Consider the following 21,447-nt stretch of genomic DNA (forward strand, 5'->3'; position numbering starts at 1 on the left):
GAGGCAGAGCTGGGATCGGGATCCAGCACACGCCTGCCCTGCACCCCTGCCAGCATCTGCCGGGGGAGGAGTTCGGAGGAAGCTCCTGGCTTCACACTTAAGCAATTGATCTCCAAAACGTCGAGACGAGTGAGTCACGGGCTCCACTGCTGGCCTCAACCCTGCCCTTCCCCAGGGCTTTCCGTGGCTTCCCTCCGTTCTGGGGCTGGACAGGGACTCAAATCGCACCACAGGCTTCAGGACATGCCCTGATCCCGGCCAAGGCAGAGGGCTGGGATGAAGGGTCCCCTGAGAGGGGGCCTAGAGTTGTGCATCCCTGCACACCCAGAGGTGCTGGAGGTCTTTGCGAGACGTGGCGATGAGCTCACGGACTATTCCCGGCCGTGTTGATCCTGGCTCCTCCCGGCAGGATCCGGCTGCTTTGACTCCAAACAAACAGTCCGGTGGCCACCGGCACATTCCTGGCCGGTCCCTGGGCACGGCCGGGGCACTGGGCTTCCTGTTTATCCCCATGCCACGGCGGGGCACGGCGGGCGTGTGGGCAGCAGGGTGCCCCGGGGACTGGCGGCACCCCAAGCCGGAGGTTGCTCCCGGGGCAAGTCGGGCCGGGGGGGGGGGGGTGGGCATCACCAATCTCCACGTACCACGGAGCGGGCTAAGCCTGCGGACCCTCACAGCCAGCCGGGTTTATCGATGGCACAGGTGATGCTCCAAGCCCTGGGAGAACTGTGTTCCGGGATCCCTGTGCCCCCGAGTTCTGGCCCCGCTGCAGCACCTTCAGGCATCCCATGCCTGTGTGCCCGCCTGAACCACGGCGTGAGTGGGAAGGCGCAAGGAGTGTCCCTAGCATAGCAGCTCGTCATCTCCAGAAAGTCCGTACTGTGCCTGGCTGGGGGACAGCCCAGTGAGGGGTGCATCCCTGACCCAGGGAATTTGGACTCGGGCGAGGTCCAGCCTCACGGCAGGTAGGGAATATCCGGAATAGCTCAAATCCCCCCGCCTGGGGGAAGGACAGGGCTTGGGACAGGAACGGGTTTGCCTCAGTGTACAGTGAAGCAGAGTAGGGCCGGGGGTGGGCAGGGAGCAGGGCTGGGCTCCAGACCAGAGGCGGAGAGGCGGGGGGCCCCCTCGGGTCGGCCCACCCCGCCGCACCATAAAAGCGGCTGCAGGCGGTGCCCGGCGGGAGGCAGGAGCTGCGGGATCTACTGCTGCGAGCGCTGCCGCTGAGTCCCCTCGCCACCGCCTGCTCCGCACCCGGCACCCCCATCCCTTGCCAGGGTGAGTGCTGGGGTGGCCCTGGGAAGGGAGGTCTGGGCACCTGGAGGGGGTTCAGCAATCCCACCAATGCTGCGAATGAGGATGCAGGGGAAGAGGTGAGGTGACAGGGACCGGGCTATGTGCAAGATGGGGAGAAACCTTGGTGTTCAGTAGAAAATCCAGGTGGAGGATAAAAGGGAGGTCTGTGCGCCCCCCTCACCCATGTCCCGAAGCATGGGGCAGACAGGAAGCAACGAGAGCGTGGGGCAATGTTCGTGGGGCTGCCCATTGCTGTGGGTGCCTGGGAGGGCTGTGTCAGAGCTGGGTGGCCTGGTGAAGAGTGTAGGGCTGGGGTATGCTGTGAGTATGGCAGGGACCAGCCCACGCATCCCCCTCAGCACAGGGACAGGGACCTCACCACCGTGCAAGAGGGCATGATAGTCCTCCACCATTGCCCAGCTCCTGGGGCACAGGGGGGCTGTATCCCCGCTCTGCCCTGGTCCCCAAGAACTCATTGCTGGGCTGTCCCCAGGCATCCCACCCACAGAACCGCGATGGTGAAGCCAAATGGCGCAAGTCATGTCCTGCTGGTGCTGCTGCTGTGCTGGGTGGTCCCCAGCAGGCAGGAGCCGGCCCCGGTGCAGCTGCGGCTGGGGGGACCACGGGGGCCGGCTGGAGAGGGCCGGCTGGAGGTGCTGTACCAGGGGCGCTGGGGCACCGTGTGCGATGACGGCTTCGACTTCCAAGCGGCCACCGTCGCCTGCCGACAGCTGGGTTACACCGCAGCCATCACCTGGACCCACAGTGCCACCTACGGCCAAGGGGAAGGTAGGGGGCGGCTGCGGAATGGGGGGCAGGGGACCCTGACGAGGGCAGTGTGCTTCCCGCTGGCTGTGGGAGCCACCCCACAGGGCTGTGGGTGCAGACAGCTTCACGGGACACACCGGATGGATGATGCTGTGTCCCCAGGCCCCATCTGGCTGGACAATGTGCGGTGTGGGGGCAGCGAAGGCTCCCTGGCAGAGTGTGTCCACAATGGTTGGGGCATCAGTGACTGCCACCATGGTGAGGATGCTGGTGTGGTGTGCTCAGGACAGCGCCTGCCTGGCAACTCCCTGCAGGCTACCACCTCTGGTCACCTGGGAGAGGTGAGTGGGGGCCCATGGCAGTCGCCTGTGCCCAGCAGGGTACACCAGGGCGACTGGAGCAGGTCCCACTAACCCTTCCCCTGGCTCCTTTTCTAAACACCCTGCCCTCGATGCTGGAGCCCCACGCCCACACCGTGCCCATTGTGGCAGGTGTCGGGACTAACCCCGGAGGAGGTGCGGCTCAAGCCCATCCTGGCACGGGCCAAGCTGAGCATGCCAGTGATGGAGGGTGCTGTGGAGGTGAAGCACAATGGGCGCTGGAGGCAGGTGTGTGATGCCAACTGGACCAGGAACAACAGCCGCGTGGTCTGCGGGATGCTGGGCTTCCCCCGGGAGAAGCAAATCAACTCCAGCTTCTACCGGTAGGGATGTGGGAGACATGTTCTGCACCTGGGCACGTGGGGCAGGTGCCTGGCTGGACACCCTGTGGGGACAAGAGACTGGAGGAGCAGTCAGAGAAGGGCTGCACATATGGGTGGGTGTGCGAGGTGTCAGTATGGCCTGGCCATGCCTGGATCCTATTCTTGGGCCTTTGACAAGGGTCAGAGTTGGGCTCAGCAGCATCCAGAGGTCTTTGCAGATGGTCACCATCATGGCAAAGTGTGGGAGAAAGGAGAGGAAAGACAAGTGTCCCTTGGTCCCTCCCACCCTGTCTCAGTCTGGGACTATAAATACAGCCTATAATGAGCCCCTACCGGTGCCAGGAGTCACACAGTCCCGCTGGGACACACGCTACAGACAGGCTTGGCACAGTAATTGCCAGTGGGGAGAGAATGACGTACCATGGGGTCTCCATCTCCTCCAGGGGAGGGCAGAAATGATAGAGCAGGGGGTTCAGTGTTGGGCAGTGTCAGCATGCTCCCTCATCTCCTGGCTCTGTACACCCACAGAAAGCTCTGGAACAGGAAGCTGAAGGACCCCAACTCCAGGTAGGGCTCAGCACTGGGCATGGTGGGCAGGGCACCTTGGATGGGCACCCAGCACGAGCATTGGGTGGGGGAGAGTCTCTGGCACCTGAGCTGATCCCGGCCCTGCTCCTCTCCTTTGGCAGCCTGAAGACCCTCAGCCAGAAGAACAGCTTCTGGGTACACAAGGTGCGGTGTCAGGGCTCAGAGCCCCACCTGGCCCGCTGCCCTGTGCAGGTGGCCCCACCAGCTCCTCACCAGCATGCCTGCCCCCACGGCATGCATGCCATCGTCAGCTGTCTCCCTGGCCCTGCCTTCCAAAAGGGCAAGGGCAAGGGCAAGAACAAGACCACCCCAGGAAAGGTGAGCCCTTGCAGAGTTCCACACCCTCTCCCACTGACAGAGTGTCTCAGAGCTGAGCAGCCACTCCATTTGCACTTGAGGAGGGGGCTGGCTGTGTCCTGGGGGTGCTGACTGGCTGCTCCCCATACCCAGGTGCTCCCAGTGCGGCTGCGAGCAGGTACCCACCCTGGTGAGGGCCGGGTGGAGGTGCTACGCCAGGGGCAGTGGGGCACCGTGTGTGACAAGCAGTGGGACCTGGCTGCAGCCAGTGTGGTGTGCCGGCAGCTGGGCTATGGGACAGCAAAGCAGGCCCTGGTGGGAGCCCGGATGGGACAAGGTGAGGCAGGTGTTACAGCATGGCCTTGGGAAACCTCTGGGCTTGGAGGGGTATAATGGGGAAATAAACTGGTTTGCTCTGTCCTGCTGGAGAATCCTGGGATGCTCACGCAGCTCCAGCCTACCCTGGGATGAGGTTACCCTGTCTGCTCCTGTCATGGGCAGCCCTATTCTCAAAGAGAATGCCCAGACCAGGAGATGAGGATGAGGGTCCTGCTTCAGGATGGTCATGGAGCAGGGAGCACTGAGCCTTCCTGTGCTTTAGGTCTGGGGCCCATCCATATGAGCAACGTACGGTGCACTGGCCATGAGCGCTCCCTGGGCGAGTGTCGCTTCCAGGACGCTGAGCAGAATGGGTGTCGGCACGAGGCTGACGCTGCCGTCCGCTGCCACATGCCCTACATGGACTTCAAGAGCCAGGTGAGCCCCTGCCTCATTCCCAGAGCCTCTTGAACCCCAGTCCCATCGCACAGTCCCTGCTCCCCAAGCTCTGTGCCCAGTGTGGATGCTCAGAACAGCCCTGAGGTGACCCAGGAGATGGGGGAACACAGAGCAGCACCCTGATGGGGTTCTGCAGGATGGTCTGGTGGAAAAATTGGTCTTGTAGGGAGGAAGGGAGGAAGAAGAAGATGAGGAAGATGTTCAGCTGGATGTGTGGAGCTGCTTGTCCCATTGCAGCACGGGGCGGGAGAGCGGGGGGTCCGCACCACATTCCAGCTCAGCTCCTCTCTGCCAACAGGTGCGGCTGGCCGGGGGCCGCAACCCCGAGGAAGGAGTGGTGGAGGTGCTGGTGCCAGTGCAGGGGCAGCTGCAGTGGGGTGCAGTGTGTGGTGCACAGTGGGGCCTAAACGAGGCCATGGTGGTCTGCAGGCAGCTGGGGCTGGGCTTTGCCAGCCATGCCCTACAGGTGAGTGGGGTACTGGGAACAGACCTGCAGGGATCCTGCAGGGTGGGTAGTGTGGACATGGTGTGGCATGGGGCTCTGAGATGGGCATGGTTTGGGGACAAACTGTGGCGGCAGTCTTAGGGCAGGAGAGGAGGCAGGGGAGGCACATGGGTGCTGGCAAGGGCTGCAAGGACTGGCCCAAGCACTGTGCTCCTCCTCTGTTCAGGAGACGTGGTACTGGGCAGGCAGCCCCGATGCCACCCAGGTTGTGATGAGCGGGGTGCGCTGTGCCGGCACCGAGCTGGCCCTCCAGCAGTGCCAGCGCCATGGCCCTGTCCACTGCCCCAGCGGCGGGGGACGCTTCTCAGCGGGGGTCACCTGCACTGCCCGTGAGTAGCAGGAGCCAATGGGGTACTGCTGGCAGGGGGGGATCCCCCTTCTCCTGTAGGAGAGTGGGGGGTGCTATGCAGGGTGGGGATAACCTTCTTAATCCCCGCTGATCCCCCCCATGCCAGACGCCCCAGACCTGGTGATGAACGCCCAGCTGGTGCAGGAGACAGCCTACCTGGAGGACCGGCCCCTGGGGCTGCTGTACTGTGCCCATGAGGAGCGCTGCCTCTCCCGCTCTGCTGACAACATGCAGTGGCCCTATGGCCACCGCCGCCTCCTTCGCTTCTCCTCCCAGATCCACAACCTGGGAAGAGCTGATTTCCGACCAAGGATGGGGCGTCATGCCTGGACTTGGCACCAGTGCCACCGGTGAGTGGCCCATAGGCAGGGGCTGGCAGGAAGCTGCCCCTGCCTAGGGCCAGGCAGGGCATGGTGGCACCCCTCCCCAAGAGGCAGTCCCACCCGGGGTAATTAACAGCGTCTGAGCCAGCACTGTCATTACGGCTTTATTTGGCTTCAGGGTTGTAATTTGCTGAGTCCCTGGGTGCTGCCCTGCTGGAAGTTCTGCTGGGGTTGCCTGGGCTAGCCACGTGCTCCCTGGCTGGGCACTGGCCCTGTGCTCAGCTCCTGTCCCCACAGACACTTCCACAGCATCGAGGTCTTTACTCACTATGATCTGCTGACACTCAATGGCTCCAAGGTGGCTGAGGGGCACAAAGCCAGCTTTTGCCTGGAAGACACCAACTGCCCTGAGGGTAGGTGCCAGCTGCAGAGCTGACAGTGGCCCCCCATTCTGCTCCCCAAAGGGTCTGTGCCTCCCTCATGCCCCTTCCTTGCTGCAGGTCTTCAGCGACGCTTTGCCTGTGCCAACTTTGGTGAGCAGGGGGTGAGTGTGGGATGCTGGGACACCTACCGCCATGACATCGACTGCCAGTGGATTGACATCACCGATGTGCCACCAGGCAGCTACACCTTCCAGGTATGGGGATGGAGGGCTGGGGGACACCAAGCTATCACATCTCAGGGCTGGAGGGTTGTCCTCCACAAGCACCACAGCATCCCTCATGTCAGGGTGCTGATCTGTACCCTGCTGTGCATGCCTCAGTCCTGCCTGGCCAGGGCATAGCAGAGGTGCTCCCACCCCTGCCCCTTGCCTCCCCAGGTGGTCGTGAACCCCAAGCATGAGGTGGCTGAGTCGGACTTCTCCAACAACGTGATGAGGTGCCAGTGCAAGTATGATGGGCAGCGTGTCTGGATGCACGGCTGCCACACAAGTAAGGAGGGATGGGAACATAGGGGCTATGGAAGGCAGGGTGAGGGAAGTGATGAGGCTGGGGGTGCCACAGGTTTCTTGTGCCCCCACACACCCACCCACCCACCCCATAACATCGCTCTCCCCAGGTGATGCCTACGGTGCCGACGTGGTGAGCGATCTGGAGAGACGGGAGCGCCTGGCCAACAACCTCGTGTGAACCCTTGGCATTGGCAGCGTCCCAGCAGCGCCACGGGAGAGACCGACTCCCGCGCCCCAGCCCCTGTGCCCTGGCAGCACTGGACTGAGCTCAGGGACTTGCAGACTTTTGTATTTATTGATGCTGCTGCAGAGGATGGAGATGAGTGCCAGGGCCGGCAGGAAGTGTCTGGGGGTGCCCAGTCCTGTACTGCCAGGGGGACTTGAAAGAGTGGCCCAAGTACCACAGCAGCCCTCACCTCCACACCCCCAGGATGCCCCAGGACAACTACCTCAGCCTGCCCAGCCCCCCATGCTCCAGCAGACTCAGGACAGTCCCCAGCCACCCATGCACCAGTCCTGTCTTCAATAAAGGTTCTGTGAGCTGGGTGCTGTGCTGTGAGAGAAAGGGTACTCTTATCAATCCCACCATCACCTCCTCCTTCCCCTGCACTCTTTCCCATTAGAATCATGAAGCCAGTCCCCAGCTGGAAACAGCTTGGTTTAGGCAGTGTGTCCCCAGCCAGGCAGTGTTCCCCTTGTGCCACTCAGGGCCACCAAATCCCTGGCTGGCTGCATGTGGCTGGCATCAAGCAGCTCTGGCTTGCCATCAGTGGTCCCCATGGGCTGAGGCACCATAGCCCTGAACTGGCTAACCCTGTGCATGCAAAAAGACCCAGCCAGCTCTATGGCAGCATGGGCTGGCAGCCAGCCCAGCAGCCACTGTTTCTGCAGCTGACATGCGGCTTTCCCAGGCTATCCTGGCAGCTTCCCAGACATGGGAGCTGTGGTAGGGCCACTCTGTTCCTCAAAGCCCTTGCTCCTGGGCACAGCATGGGGACACAGGGTACACTGTGCCCTTGCTCTGTTTCTTAGCTCCCGTGGTTTCTATCTTTTTTCTTACAACAGGAAATAAAAGGGAATGTCACCAACGCACTCTGTACTGTCTGTTCCCCAGATTTCCAGCCACGGGGCAGTGACACCCCTCTCCTTGCATATCTCTGTCCACTCCTGCCTCGCTGGCAGGCACCAGTGTAGGGAGCGGGGCTGTCAGCACCCACCTTGGCCCAGGGCAAGCCAGGCTGCACCCACACGTGATGGTCCCTGCACGTGGAATTGCTGCTGGGAACCACAGTGATGCACTGGAGGGGCCCGAGGCCAGAGATCGTGGCGAGGCACGTGCTGGTGGAGGCTCACTCGGCCAGGGTCGGGCTTTGAGGGATGCCGGATGGCGGGGAAGATGTTTTCCACATGAGAGCAGCTTTGCGCCCTGGAATTTCCACTGGCCAAGCCACGAGCATCCGGGAACGGCAGCCGAGATGGCTCCCAGCTGGCAGCGCTGCCGGACGGCGCAGGGGCAGGCAGCCATCGCCACGGGGTCATGACCAGCACCACTGCTGCCAAGCTGGGGGACAGCCAGGGGACACAGGGCAGCCACATGAGCTCTTCAGCGACCAAAAGCATACAAACTGCTGGCAGTAGTGGCAGAAAAGCATCATCCCCATCCTCACCTCCTGTGAAAGGCACCAAAACCTCAGAGTCTGCAGAGCTACAGGGTGGGAGTGCTGGGGCACATAGGGCTATTTTTCAGGTGCTGAGAGATGATGCAAAGCAGAGCCAAAGGCAGGTCCCAGGTGCCAGCCTCCACCCGGGGCAGGGCAGGAAGCCCCCAGCCTGCCATGGCTGGCAGCGTGGCCACATCACAGCCCCGTGTGGGGCCAGGAACACGGCCCTGCCCATGCTCTGACAAGGGCCCTGCTGTTCAGGGCTGCAGCTGCTCCGCGGAAGTAAACAGGGTCCCTGCCAGCACATTCCTGCCTGCCGTCCTGCCCCCCGATCCCTCCTGCCTGCACATCCCCCACACCCGCTGGGGACACCCAGCACCTGGGAGGGGTGGATATCCCCACAGCAGTGCGGACCATGAGCAGCTGCCCCCGGCACACACACCCTCCCCCGGTATGAAGGGAACGGGGAGTCACCACCCAGGCAAGCAAATATAATAAATGGCATTTATTAGCAAAATAAAGGACAGAAACTCTCACTCACAAGGCCCTGCCAGGTGGCCAGGGCCGTCCCACACAGCCCCCCATGCTCTCTGCTGAGCTCCCTGCATCCTGCTGTTGCTCCTGCTATGACTGGCAGCCTTGGGGGTTCTGCTCTGGGCAGGGTGGGCAGTGCTGCCTGACAGCAACAGCATCCCCACAGCACCAACCAGCCCGCGTGCTGCTCAGCCCTTTTGGTGAAGCAGCCCAGTGCTTTTGGACGCAGTGCAGAATCTGTCCCAGCTCTGAGACGCAGGCTGCTCTGCCTGCTTGCAGAGAGGGACATGGGCTGAAAGTGCAGCCTCCTGGCTCAGTCCCGGCCCTCCCAGGCATCCTCCCGCTGCTTGTTCTCCAGGCGCTTCCTCTCTGCAGAGACAACAGGCTGAGTGCCACATCCCTACCACCTCACCTCCCTGTAGAGGTGTCTGGAGTCCACCCTTGTGCAGCCCCCTCTCACCCAGCACCCTGTGAGAAGGAGCATGCATGAGAAAGGACCCCCTGTGCCCCTCCAGGCTTCCAAAACTCACCCTGAGCTTCTTGCAGCTTCCTCCGCTCAGCATCTCGCTGGGCTGGTGTCTGGTTGCTCCGTACCCCCAGGGCACCAATCACCAGCCGCCTGGCCAGGACAGCCGATGTTTCCGGGCGCTCCTTGGCTGGCTGCAGGTATTCTGTGAAGATGGAGGACATTAGTGAGGCATTCCTGGAGGGACAGGGCAGCCGGCACAGCTGTGGAGCCATGCTGGCTGCCCCATCCCTCCCCAGTTGTCAGGATGATGTTGCAGCACAAGCACGATGGCACAGGCTGGCACAGGGCAGCACCACTCACCAGCATATGCCCTGGCTTTGGCCTTAGAGGCACGGGTGCCCTGGGACAGTGGACGTGTCTTCACCATCAGGTGCTTGGTGCTGAGGGCATCTCTTGCTGCAGGAAGAGAGCAGCATGTCCACGTGCAGGGTCAGCCCCATGCCCAGGATCTGGCTGTGGGAGAGGGATGCCTCCTCTCTGCCCATCCCCAGCTGAACCAGGAGCAGTACCTGTTATGGGGCTGGAGAAGATGCCCAGGGCATGTGTATCATCCACCCACTTAATATCAAAGCCTTTTTTCCTGCCAAAGAGAGGGAGGGTCAGCGAGGCGTCAGCACCTGATGGGCAGCCATCTGGAGCAGAGCCCAGGCAGGGAACCCCAGCCCCAGGGATAGAGTGCTGGCAGACTCACTGATAGCTGCAGAAGACACGCATCAGATCCTCGGTGCGGAAATCCGAGGGGAAATCGTAGATCTCGATGACATGGGGCAGCTCATCATCGCTGATGTCTGGCGCAGCAGGTTCGGCCCCGTAGTAGTTGAAGCGGGGTGACTGCCGGCTCTCCTGGTGCTTCTCACCCCCTGAGAGCTGCAGCATTGGCAGAGGCACAGCACTGAGCAACCCATGGCCAGCTGCCCCACAGCAGTTCCCAATCCATGGCAAGTGCTTCCCAGGAAGTTGTGCAAGCCCCTGCAGCCCACCCCAGCGCTGCAGGTGGATTCATGGCATCAAAAATTAGGAGTTATCAACCAGGGTTCTCACACCATGCACTTGGCTTTTTCCATTACCAGCATCCCTTCACTTGCCACGCTCTGTGGCCAGGTCAGGGACATGGTAGGAACGGAAGGGGTGAAACAGCACATGCATCTCCAAGTACAACCCTCCCTCCACAGCGATGTGATGACCTGAAATACCTTCAGGGAAGAACAAGAAGCAGGATAGTAACACCAGGAGGAAAGACTGATGTTTCTCTGCCACACGGAAGCACCAGGTTCAGCATGCCCTGGATGCAGCACATGCACTGGAGCAGCCTATCAGCACCCCAGATGCCAAGATGAAAAAGATAGTGCTCCACTGAGGAGCAAGTTCTGCTGGTTAATCACCTGTGCACTTAAAAATTTATGTTTTATTTCTCATTTGAATTTGTCTGACTTCACTTTCCAGCCGGCAGTTCTTGTTCTGCCTCTCTGTTGCATTACAGAACTCTCAGTCCCTGGTCTCCTCCCCTTACTAACAGCACTTACTAATGTTAATCAAGTCCCTACTCAATCTTCCTCTTCATAAAATGGGTTGTGCACCTTTAGTACCTCACAGTGGGGCACTTTCTCCATCCCTAAAATATGATGGCTGTAAAGCTTTTCTACCTTGTGCATTTTTCAAGCTTTATTTTAAAACATGTGCAGTAGCCTCCCACTGCCACAACACAGAGGTGCAGCCAGCCCCTATTTCCCTCTGTCCCACAGCATTGCCAGTGCCAGCTGGTCACCCTGCACCATGTTCTGCTCAGTGGGCCACCCTGCATCGCTTGCTGAATCCTTGCTTTCCACGCTGTGCCAGTGGCCAAGGGGATTCACTGCCCTGCTTCCCACCAGGCCAGGTGCAGTCAAAAGCCACTGACAGCTCCCCGTTCCCCCTGGAGCCTGGGGGTGGCATGATGCCAAGAAATGGGTACATAACTCAGGCGGGTTCCCACCCCGATCCCCTAAGTGATCATAGCAGAGCACACCACGACTGCAAGGTTAGAGTCCATAAATCCCAGCCAGCTCAGTCGATAAAAAGTGCTCATTCCGACAATTTTATGGGGAAGATGGATTCATGGCAGGTAAGGGGGTGCTGCCATAGCGGCAGGATGCCAGTGGAGGGTAGAGCTCAGTTATGAAGCTCACAGAACAAGTCAGCACTGCCAGCAGAGCCTCCTGCCCTGCTATCACCCCCATGCAGGACAGCACACTCATCAGGCACCCTGCGCCTGCTCGGGGGAAGCAAGGGAGCCATTCCCAGGCAGGATAAAGCCCTGTGGTGCTGCTTGAGGGAGCAGAGCACTCAGGTAGTGCCAGGCACTGGGAAGATGATTAGAGAGCAGGAGCAGAGTGCTGGAGCAGTCCTTGACCTTCACAAATCACCAAGTGTGGCGGGGCAGGAAGGACAGGAGCCGTCTGGCAGCAGGGCTCAGCCACGCGGCAGGCACTGCTCAACAGGTCCCCAGCACTGCCAGCCCAGCACGCAGCGTGCCAGCAGCTCCAGCCGTGCGGCAGGGCAGGGACTGGGAGCCATGGTGTGCTCCCCAGCCCTGGCAGGCATCCTGGGGAGGGTTTGCTGATGGATGGACCAGCAGATGACAGGGAAAATGAAGCCTGGCCATCACACCTTGCTGCTCCCTAAAGACACACTCCTGCCAGAGCAGGTCAGAGCGGTCTGTGGCTGCTCGCTTACACCACAGCCCTGGGCACGCACAGCCCCTGCCATGCCGCACTGCCTGATGGAGAGTCCACAGAGCCTGCAAGGAAACGGTCTCAGTGCTTAATTACTCTGTGTTCAAACTGATTTCTACTCTGAAATTTTCTGGTTTCAGCTTCCAGCCAATGGTACTCACTATGGTGTTTTTTTCCTGCTAGATTAAAGAGCCATCCGCTATCAGAAATCTCTCCTCCACACAGAACGTCATAAATCTTGCTCTCTGCCAGCTATCTGCATTGCATAAGGATTCGGTTACCAGGAAGATGTTACTAATTTTCTTGTTCTTTTTGTTAATTAACAACACCTCCATCTTCCCAAGAGCTTGCACCCTCCCCAAGCAGCTACATCCACCTGCTGGGAGCTTAGAGGGCTCAGGAAGCATGAGGTGCCATGTGGGAATCGGCAGGGGACTTTTGATAAATCCCTATTTCAGGTTCTTTTTCACCCATTTTGGGAAGCTTCCTGGAAAGCTCAAACCTGTGCATAGGGGAGCCAATACAGATACTCCTTGGAGTGAGAACCTTGCCCACAGCATCCTACAGCTGCACCGTAACCCAGATCCTCCCTGACCTTCCATCCCCAAGGATAAAGCCGTGCCCATGGCTTCAGCCCACAGAAAGCCAATACCACCAGCAGCCTCAGAGCAGCACTGTTGTCCTCCTTGCACCAGCATTCACAACCTCTGGTCTGGAGGGTGGGGAACAGTGGCTATGGGGAGCACAGCCGGACAAAGATGGGAATACCCAATGCCATTCCACATCCCCCCAGATGTGAGCCCTCTGTGTCCCACCATCTCACCACCATACCAGGCTCCAAGAGGACCCATCAGCCCAAGCAAGGCCTTGCAGACAAGGTGGGATCTGTGCCCCTCAGTAAGAGTGCTCTTGAGCCAATCTGATCCCTTCACAGACGCTGTTTTCAAGGCACCACCCGCCACTTCACACCCTGCTTCCAGCCAAGGGTAGGCAGACGCTGGATGTATATTATAATATTAACGTATATATATAATATTAACGTTGTTTGTTTCTTCAGGTACATTAATGTCATTTGGAAAATCACCAGTTTAACGCTACTGATTTAAAATGCAATAAGGGATATCCAGCCTTGCTGCAGGAGCCGAGCTTCCCTTGTGAACAGCAGCAAAATGGTGGGTCCTGGCACTAAGCAGCCAACTGTAGTAAATTCAGCAGCATGTGTTCAGGAGGGAATGGCAATGAGCCACAGCTGATGAAGAAGCCATGGTTTCGAGGAAACATCCCGTTGCTGTTTCAAAAGGATCCCATACATCTCAGCCCATTTCCTTATCACCAACCCTGGTTTCATGAGGGTGCAGTTGCAGTTTACAGCATTTCAGCAGGTTTTACTGGGCACATGTAGTTTTATGTACTACAGAGGGACGATCTACCCAGCCTTCCCCAGCAACGCAGGATGAGATGGGACAGATGGGGAAAGACGGAGATCCCAAGTGTTTTGGCACCACAGGGGAAGGCTGACTCTAAGAGCAGGCAGCACAGCCAGCCAGGCTGCCCGGGGTGCAGCATATCCACCCCACACACTCACCCCAGAGAACACAGGAACAGCCATCCCCCACATCCCAGCAGGCACCAGTCACTGTCCCTGCAAACCCCCACAGACACTGGCTTGCAGAAGTACCTCCTCCAGCAGGCGTGGGTCCAGGCAGTCTCCATCATCATTGAACAGCACATCCCAGCTCTCCTCAGCACCTGGGCTGGTCTGGCCCAGGGTTTCAGCACTGGCACTGGTCTGTCCTTCCTCATGGGAGCTGCTGTGGAGACCTCTCTCTTCTTTCTCAGCCTCCTGGTGCTTCTGCAGTGAGCCCACATCCTCATCTGGCCCTGCCAGTTCCTTGGTCCAGAAGGCAGGCGAGATCCCCTCCATGCCATGGCACAGCAGCTCTAGGGGCAGTGGGGGCTCACAGCTTTCCAGAGATGCTCCCTCCCACGGGCTGCTCTCAGCCCCAGCACTGTTATCTGTGCAGGCAGAAGTGCTGCCCGCTTCCTCTACAGCAGGCACCAGGTCACCCTCCCCAGTGGGATCCCCAGCACCTACAGTGCTCTCCTCTGTGACAGGTGGGAGCTGGGATGGACTGCCCATGCCCTGCTGTGGAGTGCTCCCCCCTGGGAGTACTGGAACATTGCCCACGCTACCCCTCAAGAACACAGGTTCACAGCTGGCTGCTGGTGCACACAAGGTGCTCTCCCCAGGAAGCTCAGCCCTGCCTCCCGATGTCTCCTCTTCCTCACATACCCCAGTGGCACAATCCTTGCTCTGCTCTGCCAGGAGAGACCTCTCCTCCTCCCTCTCCTCCTCCCTCTCCTCCTCCCTCCCCTCCTCCCAGGCTTTTGGACCCACTGTCTCCACCACCAAGTGGGGCACCCTGCCATAGTTCCCCACCCCTGCTGACTGCAGGACAGCCTCTCCCAGGCTTTGGGAGAGGTCCCCAGCTGGATCTAGGGTGCTGTCCCCCAAGTGCTCCAACATGCCACTCTGGCCTGTCTGGCAAACAAGTGCTCGGCTAGCAGCAGGTGTTGGGCTAGTGGGGTCATCCTGAGGCTCGGGGGTAGCCTTCACAGCCCCAGCCTGGGCACTCTGTGGGGATGGAGGGTCAGGCTCAGTCCTTATCATCCTGTGGCCGTGGCTGAGCTCTCCGGGTTCCTCATGAGATCCTTTGTTGTGCCTGTCCCAGGGCTGAGCAACAGCTGGATCTGGGCATGGTTCACACATGCTGGATGATGCCCCCAGGCTTTCCGGTGTAATAGGGCAGCTGCCTTTCGTCCTATGGCTGTGCCTGGCAGAGGCTGCCCGCAGCTCCTTTGGGCCGGCATCCACCTTGTCCTCCCTCCTTGCCGCTCTGCCTGCCTGTGTTCTGGCACGGGGGCTTCTCCTCTGCCCCTCGCCACTGGCCCAGCCAGAGTCCTGCACCAGGCTGTGGTTCTCAGGCTCCCGGCGGTGCCCAGCCCGTGTGTCACCTGTCGCTTGTGCCTCTCTCTCCCGCCGCGCTTTGGGCACGTAGAGGGCCATGTCGGGCTTCCTGCGGCGCACCCGGCTGCCCTCTGCCTCTTGCTGCATGGTGCCAGCACTGCCTGCCAAGGAGAGAACAGGAGAGAACAGTGTCACTGTCACTGTCCCACCCCACAGCCCCACAGCCCCACAGCTGAACACACAGTGGGCAGCCCCTGCCCAAGGCACTGAGTCGGGGTCCCAGCACCCACCCTTGCTCCCTCAGCAGCTGGCACACAGTGATGGATTGTGGAGCCCCGACACTACCCCACAGTAGCGTATCTGCAGACAGGGTTTGGGGCTCGGAGCACCCCACAGCCATATAGCCTTTGGTGGGGTGCAGCCGCCTTGGGGGAAGCAGGGAAATCCTGAGAGAATCGCTGAGGCACATGCCCCACTCCGGCAGCTGCTGCCTGGGATCCCCAAGCCCAAGGGACCAGCGTCTGCAGCTGAAGCAGAACACTGAGACCATCCGCTATTCAGGCATCAAAACCCACAGAGAAGCCTGAGGCAGCCACAGAACAAGAGAAAGCCAACCCCAGCGCAAGGGATACCCTGGCGCAGGACCATGGCATGCTGCAGCCCTGCTCACCTGCTGCCCCATCCCAAGAGAGATTTATTTTTCATCATCTTTGGCAGAAGCAGGCACGCCGCAAGCGGCCAGGCCCCCCTGCCCCTATAAATATGCATCAGACAGAGTTTATGGAGACGGATGGTGCGGGGGGCTGCACTGTGGTTGAGGGGAAAGCAGAGTGGGGCTGGGCTGGGGCCCCATGATTAATCACTGCCCACTCCGTTTAGGGGGATTCATCACAGGCCGCTGTCAGGTAAATCACTGGAAAAACACCTCTTCAGTAATTAATGTGAAGTGACGGATGGACAGCCCCTGGGCCCATTAATCTGGACCATCAGCGCCGACCAAGATTATGAATGTCAGGATGCATAAACTGCCGGCAGATCAATAGGGCCAGGAACCCATCCAAGGCTCTCATTTCCGAGGCACCTCCGGTACATTAGCCTCCCCTCCACACAGCCCCTGACCGAGGCGCGAACGCTCTCCGTGGCCCCTCACCGACAGCCAGCAGTGGTGCCGGGAAGGCGAGGGGAGGCCAACCACTGGCTGGAAAGTGGCTGGGGCTGCCCATGCTACACAGCATCATCCCCTCTTCCTGATGGATGGACAGACCGTTGCCTTGGCATGATGGATAAGTCTCTCATGGCTCTCTGGAAACCACTGGAAAAGCCCAGCAGGGCGGTATCCCTGGCATGACCGCGGCGCCTGTGTCTGCACCTCATGCCGCGAAGGTGGGCAGAACATGAGGTGCAGGCATGGGCGCTGGTGATGCTGAGCACCATCCCAGGGCTGCCCCAATCATTTTTCTGTCTCCATAGCTCTTGTCATTTTTTTCCCCCTCTTTGATACACTAATTTTGCTGGCAGAACGATCCCCTTTATCTTTATCGACCGCAAGAAAGGAATGTATCCTACAAACCTTCCAAGGACTGGATTAGTCATTTTTCAACACTGAGACATTATACATTTTCTCACCGAGTGGCAGCCCAAGTGCCAGAGCGGAGGGGGCACTGGAAGCGCCCCAGCACCACCATTTCCAACACACATAGCTTCCACCTGCACTGAAGCATGTTCTGTTTAAGGACTTTTCCCAGCCAAGCCCAGAGTCCCAGGCCATGGCTCTTTGCTGAATGTCTTGTGGGGGTCAGTGATCTCCCTAGGCTCTCCTTCCTGACAATTTCCAGCATGGGGAGCAACCAGAAGCAGCATTGCTGCATGCACATCCCATGTCACCTCCAAGAGCCTTTGCACATCGGATTTATGGGCTCCTCAAAAGCTTGCCATTCACCTTGCCTCACCCTCCAAAGCAGATGGTGCAGCATTAGCCAGACGGCTGGTGCTGGGAGCATCCTCTCCCTGCACAGCTTTGCCTCTGCCTGCCACACAACTGCTGGGGAAGAGCTGCTTCCTGCAGCCTGGGAAGAAGCACAGCAAGGTGGTAGATGACCCACACTGGCAGGGATTTGCAGCGCTTTGTTTTTTCCCCACAGGGCAGCACAGCTCCTGCCCCCAGCCTATTACACACTTCATCAATGCCACAGCCACGGGTCGGCACCGACTGATTTCATGCTCCGAGAGGCAGAGCAATGGCCCTGGCTTTGGGTCTCATTCACACTATGCTAGGCAGGGCAACCCTGCCACTTCCAGAGTCTGGGACCAAGCCTGCCCCACAAAGACAGGCAGCAACGGGCAGTGCATCCCCAAAAAGGCCTGTTCTGCCCCAGATGCTGTCCTGTTTTATGGACCTGCCTAGCAAAACTACTCAGTGCTCTAGCACCAAGCAGGCAAAGGCCATGGTACCATGGTAAAAGTGATGATGGGAGTGCTGCCCAGCTGTCTGGCACATAAAGCACACCAGCCCAGCACAACACAGTCCAACATGGCCAGAAGGATGCTGGATCATCAGCCAGGAGACAGCCAGAGCTCCCTGAAGGCACAGGCTCCTCTTGCACTGTTCCCAGGAACACCCTGCTCATGAGGAGCTTGTGCTCATGGTATGCTTTTGTGAGGCCTCAGCGAGCTGCCCAGTCACGTGCCGCCTGTGTTTCTCCTCTAGCAAACATCTGCATCACACATGGGCAGCATTTTCTCCCTGATTTCTCTCCCTGTCCTGCCCAGGGAAGGACCCCACAAACAAGAGCAAGCCAGCCACAGCCCTGCTCAGGGAACCTGGGAACAGGCACGGATGCTGGGCTGTGGTGCTCATGTGGAACATGCCAGCTCCTGGAGAAGTCTCAGTGCCACACAGCACCCTCTCAGCAGGCTGCCGCATTTCCTGGAAGGGAGCTGTATTTTTAGCCTTCGAGGTTTCTAATTCCACTCAATCCATATTCCCATCGATAGAGTAGATAACCTTAAAGCCTTGACAACGAGCAGGGATGGCAATACTGGGGGACCAGGAGCCTTGGGGCACCTCACGCAGCCTTGGCATGCAGCTCGCACACCACAATGTCACTCTTTACAGCCTGCAGCAGACTGGGCTCTTTGAAGGGGAAAAAAATAACTACAATAACAAGATTAATAAAAAGGAGATTCTAAACAGCTCCACTGGGGAACCTGCCATTTGCAGGGCTCATCCCATGCCAGGCACGTGCCATGGCACACTTACCAACTGCACAACACCAGCCCCTGGCAGCCCAGGCAAGGACTGTCAGAGGTTTTGGTTACCCTGTACCTCGCCTGCTCTCAGCAGAGCTCCAGCCTAGGCCACCTGGCTCAGCAGCAGGCAACGGGGCCAGGAAAGGACATGGTGGAGACAGAGCAAAGGCATGAACACAGACACTGGTGCAAGGCAAAGCAAAGCATTCAAGGAGCAAAGAGCTGCACTCCATCCAGCTCCTGCCCACAGCCCCATGAGCTTTAAGACATCCTGTCCCCTGCTGCCAGGAGAAAGAGCTCGCCAGCAGCCACAGCAAACACCGGCTATGTGAGGAGGTGGCAAAAGCATCAAAGGCACTGAGAAAGATTTCAATCATGCCTTTCACTTCCAGTACTCTTAGGAGACACCTGGAATAGATGCTCTTAGGAGATACCTGGAACAAGAGAAGAGGAACATTCAAGATAGGAAGATGATTTGTAAGTCAATAGTGTCCCCTCACAGCTGCAGGGGGACAGGGGAGAGGGAAGGGACAACAAACCAGCAGAAGGAGTTAACAGCCAGAATGCTAAGGGGAATACAAAGGACTTTACAAATATACCCAGGCAGAATCAGCACAAAAGTGAAAAGGTCTATTAATAAACAAGGAGGGAGAGAAAATTAATGATGGCTCAAAAATAAAGATGACTCAAAAGGGAAAAATCACTGTTTTTAAACAGAAAAATGCAAATGAGGCAGAGGCCTTGCAAAAACAGCTGCAGGAAAAGCAAAAACAGCATGTCCACACAGACACAGTCACCTGGCCAGCCTGGCCAGCGCGAAGATGAACCTATTAACCTGCTGACACACAGTGCCGAGAAGAAACCGGGGCCCTAGCGATGGGTAGAGCAAACAAGGCACTGTTTTTCTCTGCAAGAAAGAATAAAACCAGAGCTGAGAACAGGATAAACCCTGTTCCTATCCCTAGTCCAGAACTAAACTGGCAGTTACAGGAGCCTGCATACCAACACAATGAATGATGGACACTGGTTTGCCCAGAGGAGTTATTTCAGAAGAATCATTGGGCAAAGCTTTTTGATGAGGCAAGCAAAAACCAACTTAGCTGAACATCAGGGTCTTGTTTTACGCCATTTCTCCAACTTTTACTTGTATAATGAATTGTCATTAAATTAGCAGAGGATATGGAGCAGTGAGCTGTTGTAAACGCCATCCAGAGAAGACACTGTTGAAAGGATCCAATAAATGTAAGCAGGACACAAAGCAAGACCCTGCCTGGGAAAATGAAGGTAAAATAACCCAAATCAGCTATGTGGGGAGGAGGAGCAGCCTGAAAAACAAGGCCCAGAGCCCTATAGTGCACTTACACCAGAAAGCAAGTGACTGGGGTGACCACCCCAAAATGTGCAAGAGGCGTATCTGGTCACCAGCATCAGGCCATGGGCCACTCTAGGGCTGTGACAGCCCCACAGCAGGAAGCACACAGAACCTCGCAGGTGGTGTGAAGGATAGATGAAGATGCCAGGGGCTTGCAGGCAACCATGAAAAACAGTGCCCAGCACCTGTGTGCACCAGACACCTGTTACATAAAGCGCGGCAGACTGGCGCACCAAGCACCCAGGAATCCCTGGAACTGCCCCTGCACTCAAGGGCTGACACACCGCCCTGTGACTGCACAGCGGGGAGAGTTATGGGGTCTGCAATGGGCCCCGTTATCCGGGCATCCCGGGGGCTGCCTGCCAGCGCTCTGGGGAGATGGGACTTCAGGTGGGATCGGGGCTGGGACAGGGCGTGAGGGACAGGGCTGGGAGAAGGGATGGGGGACAGGCCTGGGACAGGGGATAAGGATCAGGGCTGGGACAGGGAGGAAGGATCAGGACTGGGACAGCAAGGTGAGGGAGAGCGGGGCAGCGCCGGGACCGGGCAGGGTGCGCACCCCGGGCCGCTGTGCCCTGGTACCGAGGGTCCCGCCGTTCCGGGCCGTGCCGGGCCGTGCCGCCCGCCAGGCCGCCGCCGTTACCAGTGGCCGCGCCGGGTCCCCCGTCGCTCCGCGCCGCGCCGCCGCTTCCGCCGCGCCGAGCCCGCCCCGCCGTGGGGAGTGCCGGGACTTGTAGTGCGGTACTTGGAGTGCGGGGCCTGGAGTGCGGGACCGGGAGTGCGGGGCCTGGAGTCCGCCCCGCCCCAAGCCGCGGCCGCCGCTCCTTCCCCGCGGCCTTGGGCACACGGGCCGGCCTCCGCACGGCACCACGGCACCACGGCGGGCCGTCCTTCCCCGGCAGCGGCCGGCACCGCGGGAAGGAGGCTCCGTGGCGGGGGTGGTGGTGGTCAGAGGGAGAGCGACCCCCGCTCCCGCGCACGAGTGGCCCCCCTGAGGCTGCCGTAGGTCTCCCGGTACCATTCAATGTCACACACCGGGCGGGAGCCGTGGCGGTCGCTCTGGCGGGGCGGGCAGACACGGGCACACCGCGCTCCGATTGCTTTGGGCAAGCCGGTGCGGCCGGCCTGGTCAGTTTGGCTGATGGGCAGCGGGTCTCTGCCCACTCCCTGCTCCAGGATCTCTTTCCTGCTGAGCCGAAGCTCTCGGATGCGATTTCCAAGCAGCTGTTTCCCAGCCAGCTTCATGGTGTGGGTACCGGAGAAGAGGTGAGCCGGGGAAGAGGAATGTCCCGTGGCGTGCACGCCGCCTGCCCGTGCCGGGAGCGGGCAGCTGGGAGCCAGAGCGCCTTCTGCAGCTCCCCCGAGACTGTGAAGTTACCGAAGGACGGGACCGGTCACGGGCCACCCTGGCAAGGTGCCACTGAGGCATCGCAGGCAGCATCGGTGAATGGGGCTGTGCCAAGCATCATATCCCTCCCTAGGTGCAGTTACAGGGCTGGGACCGCTGATGCATGAGGTCTGGGATACCCTGAAGGATAGCTCCAGTCATCCCACCTCAGACAGATGCCCGTGCGCAGGACAAGGGAAGCTCACATCAGGCAGGGCCACGCTCCCTGAGGAGCAGCCCCTATCCCAGCCTCATGTGGCACACAAGGGACCATGTTCCCTCTCACAGGTAATCGATGGCAGCAGATCCTGATCGCTTTCATTATTATTATTTTCTTATGCATGTGCGCACAGGAGATTTATTGCCAGCTATGGAGGCAAAATCAATTATTCATGTTATAAATTAGAAAATGATTTATGTTTGTGGGAGGCCAAGCAGCGTGGAGCCCCTGGCCGCGTGGGAGCTGGGTTTGTCTGGG

General features: G+C 59.2%; 2 protein-coding genes across 2 annotated transcripts; one reads left to right on the forward strand and one right to left on the reverse strand.

The window, feature by feature from the left end:
• Positions 1–1,201: 1,201 nt before the first annotated feature.
• Positions 1,202–7,618, forward strand: LOXL4 (lysyl oxidase like 4). Its single transcript, XM_058841287.1, has 15 exons — positions 1,202–1,278; positions 1,790–2,085; positions 2,227–2,405; positions 2,556–2,767; positions 3,296–3,334; positions 3,457–3,673; positions 3,806–3,989; positions 4,254–4,408; positions 4,728–4,895; positions 5,101–5,263; positions 5,390–5,633; positions 5,904–6,019; positions 6,107–6,243; positions 6,427–6,538; positions 6,666–7,618. Exons 2-15 carry the CDS (start codon positions 1,812–1,814, stop codon positions 6,734–6,736), a joined length of 2,271 nt encoding a protein of 756 aa, XP_058697270.1. The 5' UTR covers positions 1,202–1,278; positions 1,790–1,811; the 3' UTR covers positions 6,737–7,618.
• A 1,107-nt stretch (positions 7,619–8,725) lies between these two features.
• On the reverse strand, positions 8,726–20,827 carry R3HCC1L (R3H domain and coiled-coil containing 1 like). The gene is made up of 8 exons (XM_058842049.1): positions 20,563–20,827; positions 20,142–20,507; positions 13,672–15,122; positions 9,974–10,149; positions 9,792–9,862; positions 9,583–9,678; positions 9,284–9,424; positions 8,726–9,122 (listed from the first exon to the last, which is right to left on the reverse strand). Exons 1-8 carry the CDS (start codon positions 20,825–20,827, stop codon positions 9,067–9,069), a joined length of 2,622 nt encoding a protein of 873 aa, XP_058698032.1. The 3' UTR covers positions 8,726–9,066.
• Positions 20,828–21,447: the final 620 nt, after the last annotated feature.

The sequence above is a fragment of the Poecile atricapillus genome, chromosome 6 (genome assembly GCF_030490865.1).
Source record: "Poecile atricapillus isolate bPoeAtr1 chromosome 6, bPoeAtr1.hap1, whole genome shotgun sequence".
Taxonomy (NCBI): Eukaryota; Metazoa; Chordata; class Aves; order Passeriformes; family Paridae; genus Poecile; species Poecile atricapillus.

What these genes read in the sequence shown, in the direction of transcription:
- LOXL4 (XM_058841287.1), top strand. Translation starts at nt 1,812, where the DNA reads ATGGTGAAGCCAAATGGCGCAAGTCATGTCCTGCTGGTGCTGCTGCTG. An exon ending in ATCAACTCCAGCTTCTACCG is followed by an intron (nt 2,768 to 3,295) that starts GTAGGGATGTGG and finishes GTACACCCACAG; the next exon opens with AAAGCTCTGGAACAGGAAGC. An exon ending in CAGGCAGCTACACCTTCCAG is followed by an intron (nt 6,244 to 6,426) that starts GTATGGGGATGG and finishes TTGCCTCCCCAG; the next exon opens with GTGGTCGTGAACCCCAAGCA.
- R3HCC1L (XM_058842049.1), bottom strand. Translation starts at nt 20,827, where the DNA reads ATGAAGCTGGCTGGGAAACAGCTGCTTGGAAATCGCATCCGAGAGCTT. An exon ending in CCAGGGCACAGCGGCCCGGG is followed by an intron (nt 15,123 to 20,141) that starts GTGCGCACCCTG and finishes TCTCCTTGGCAG; the next exon opens with GCAGTGCTGGCACCATGCAG. An exon ending in GAAGCTGCAAGAAGCTCAGG is followed by an intron (nt 9,123 to 9,283) that starts GTGAGTTTTGGA and finishes TTGTCTCTGCAG; the next exon opens with AGAGGAAGCGCCTGGAGAAC.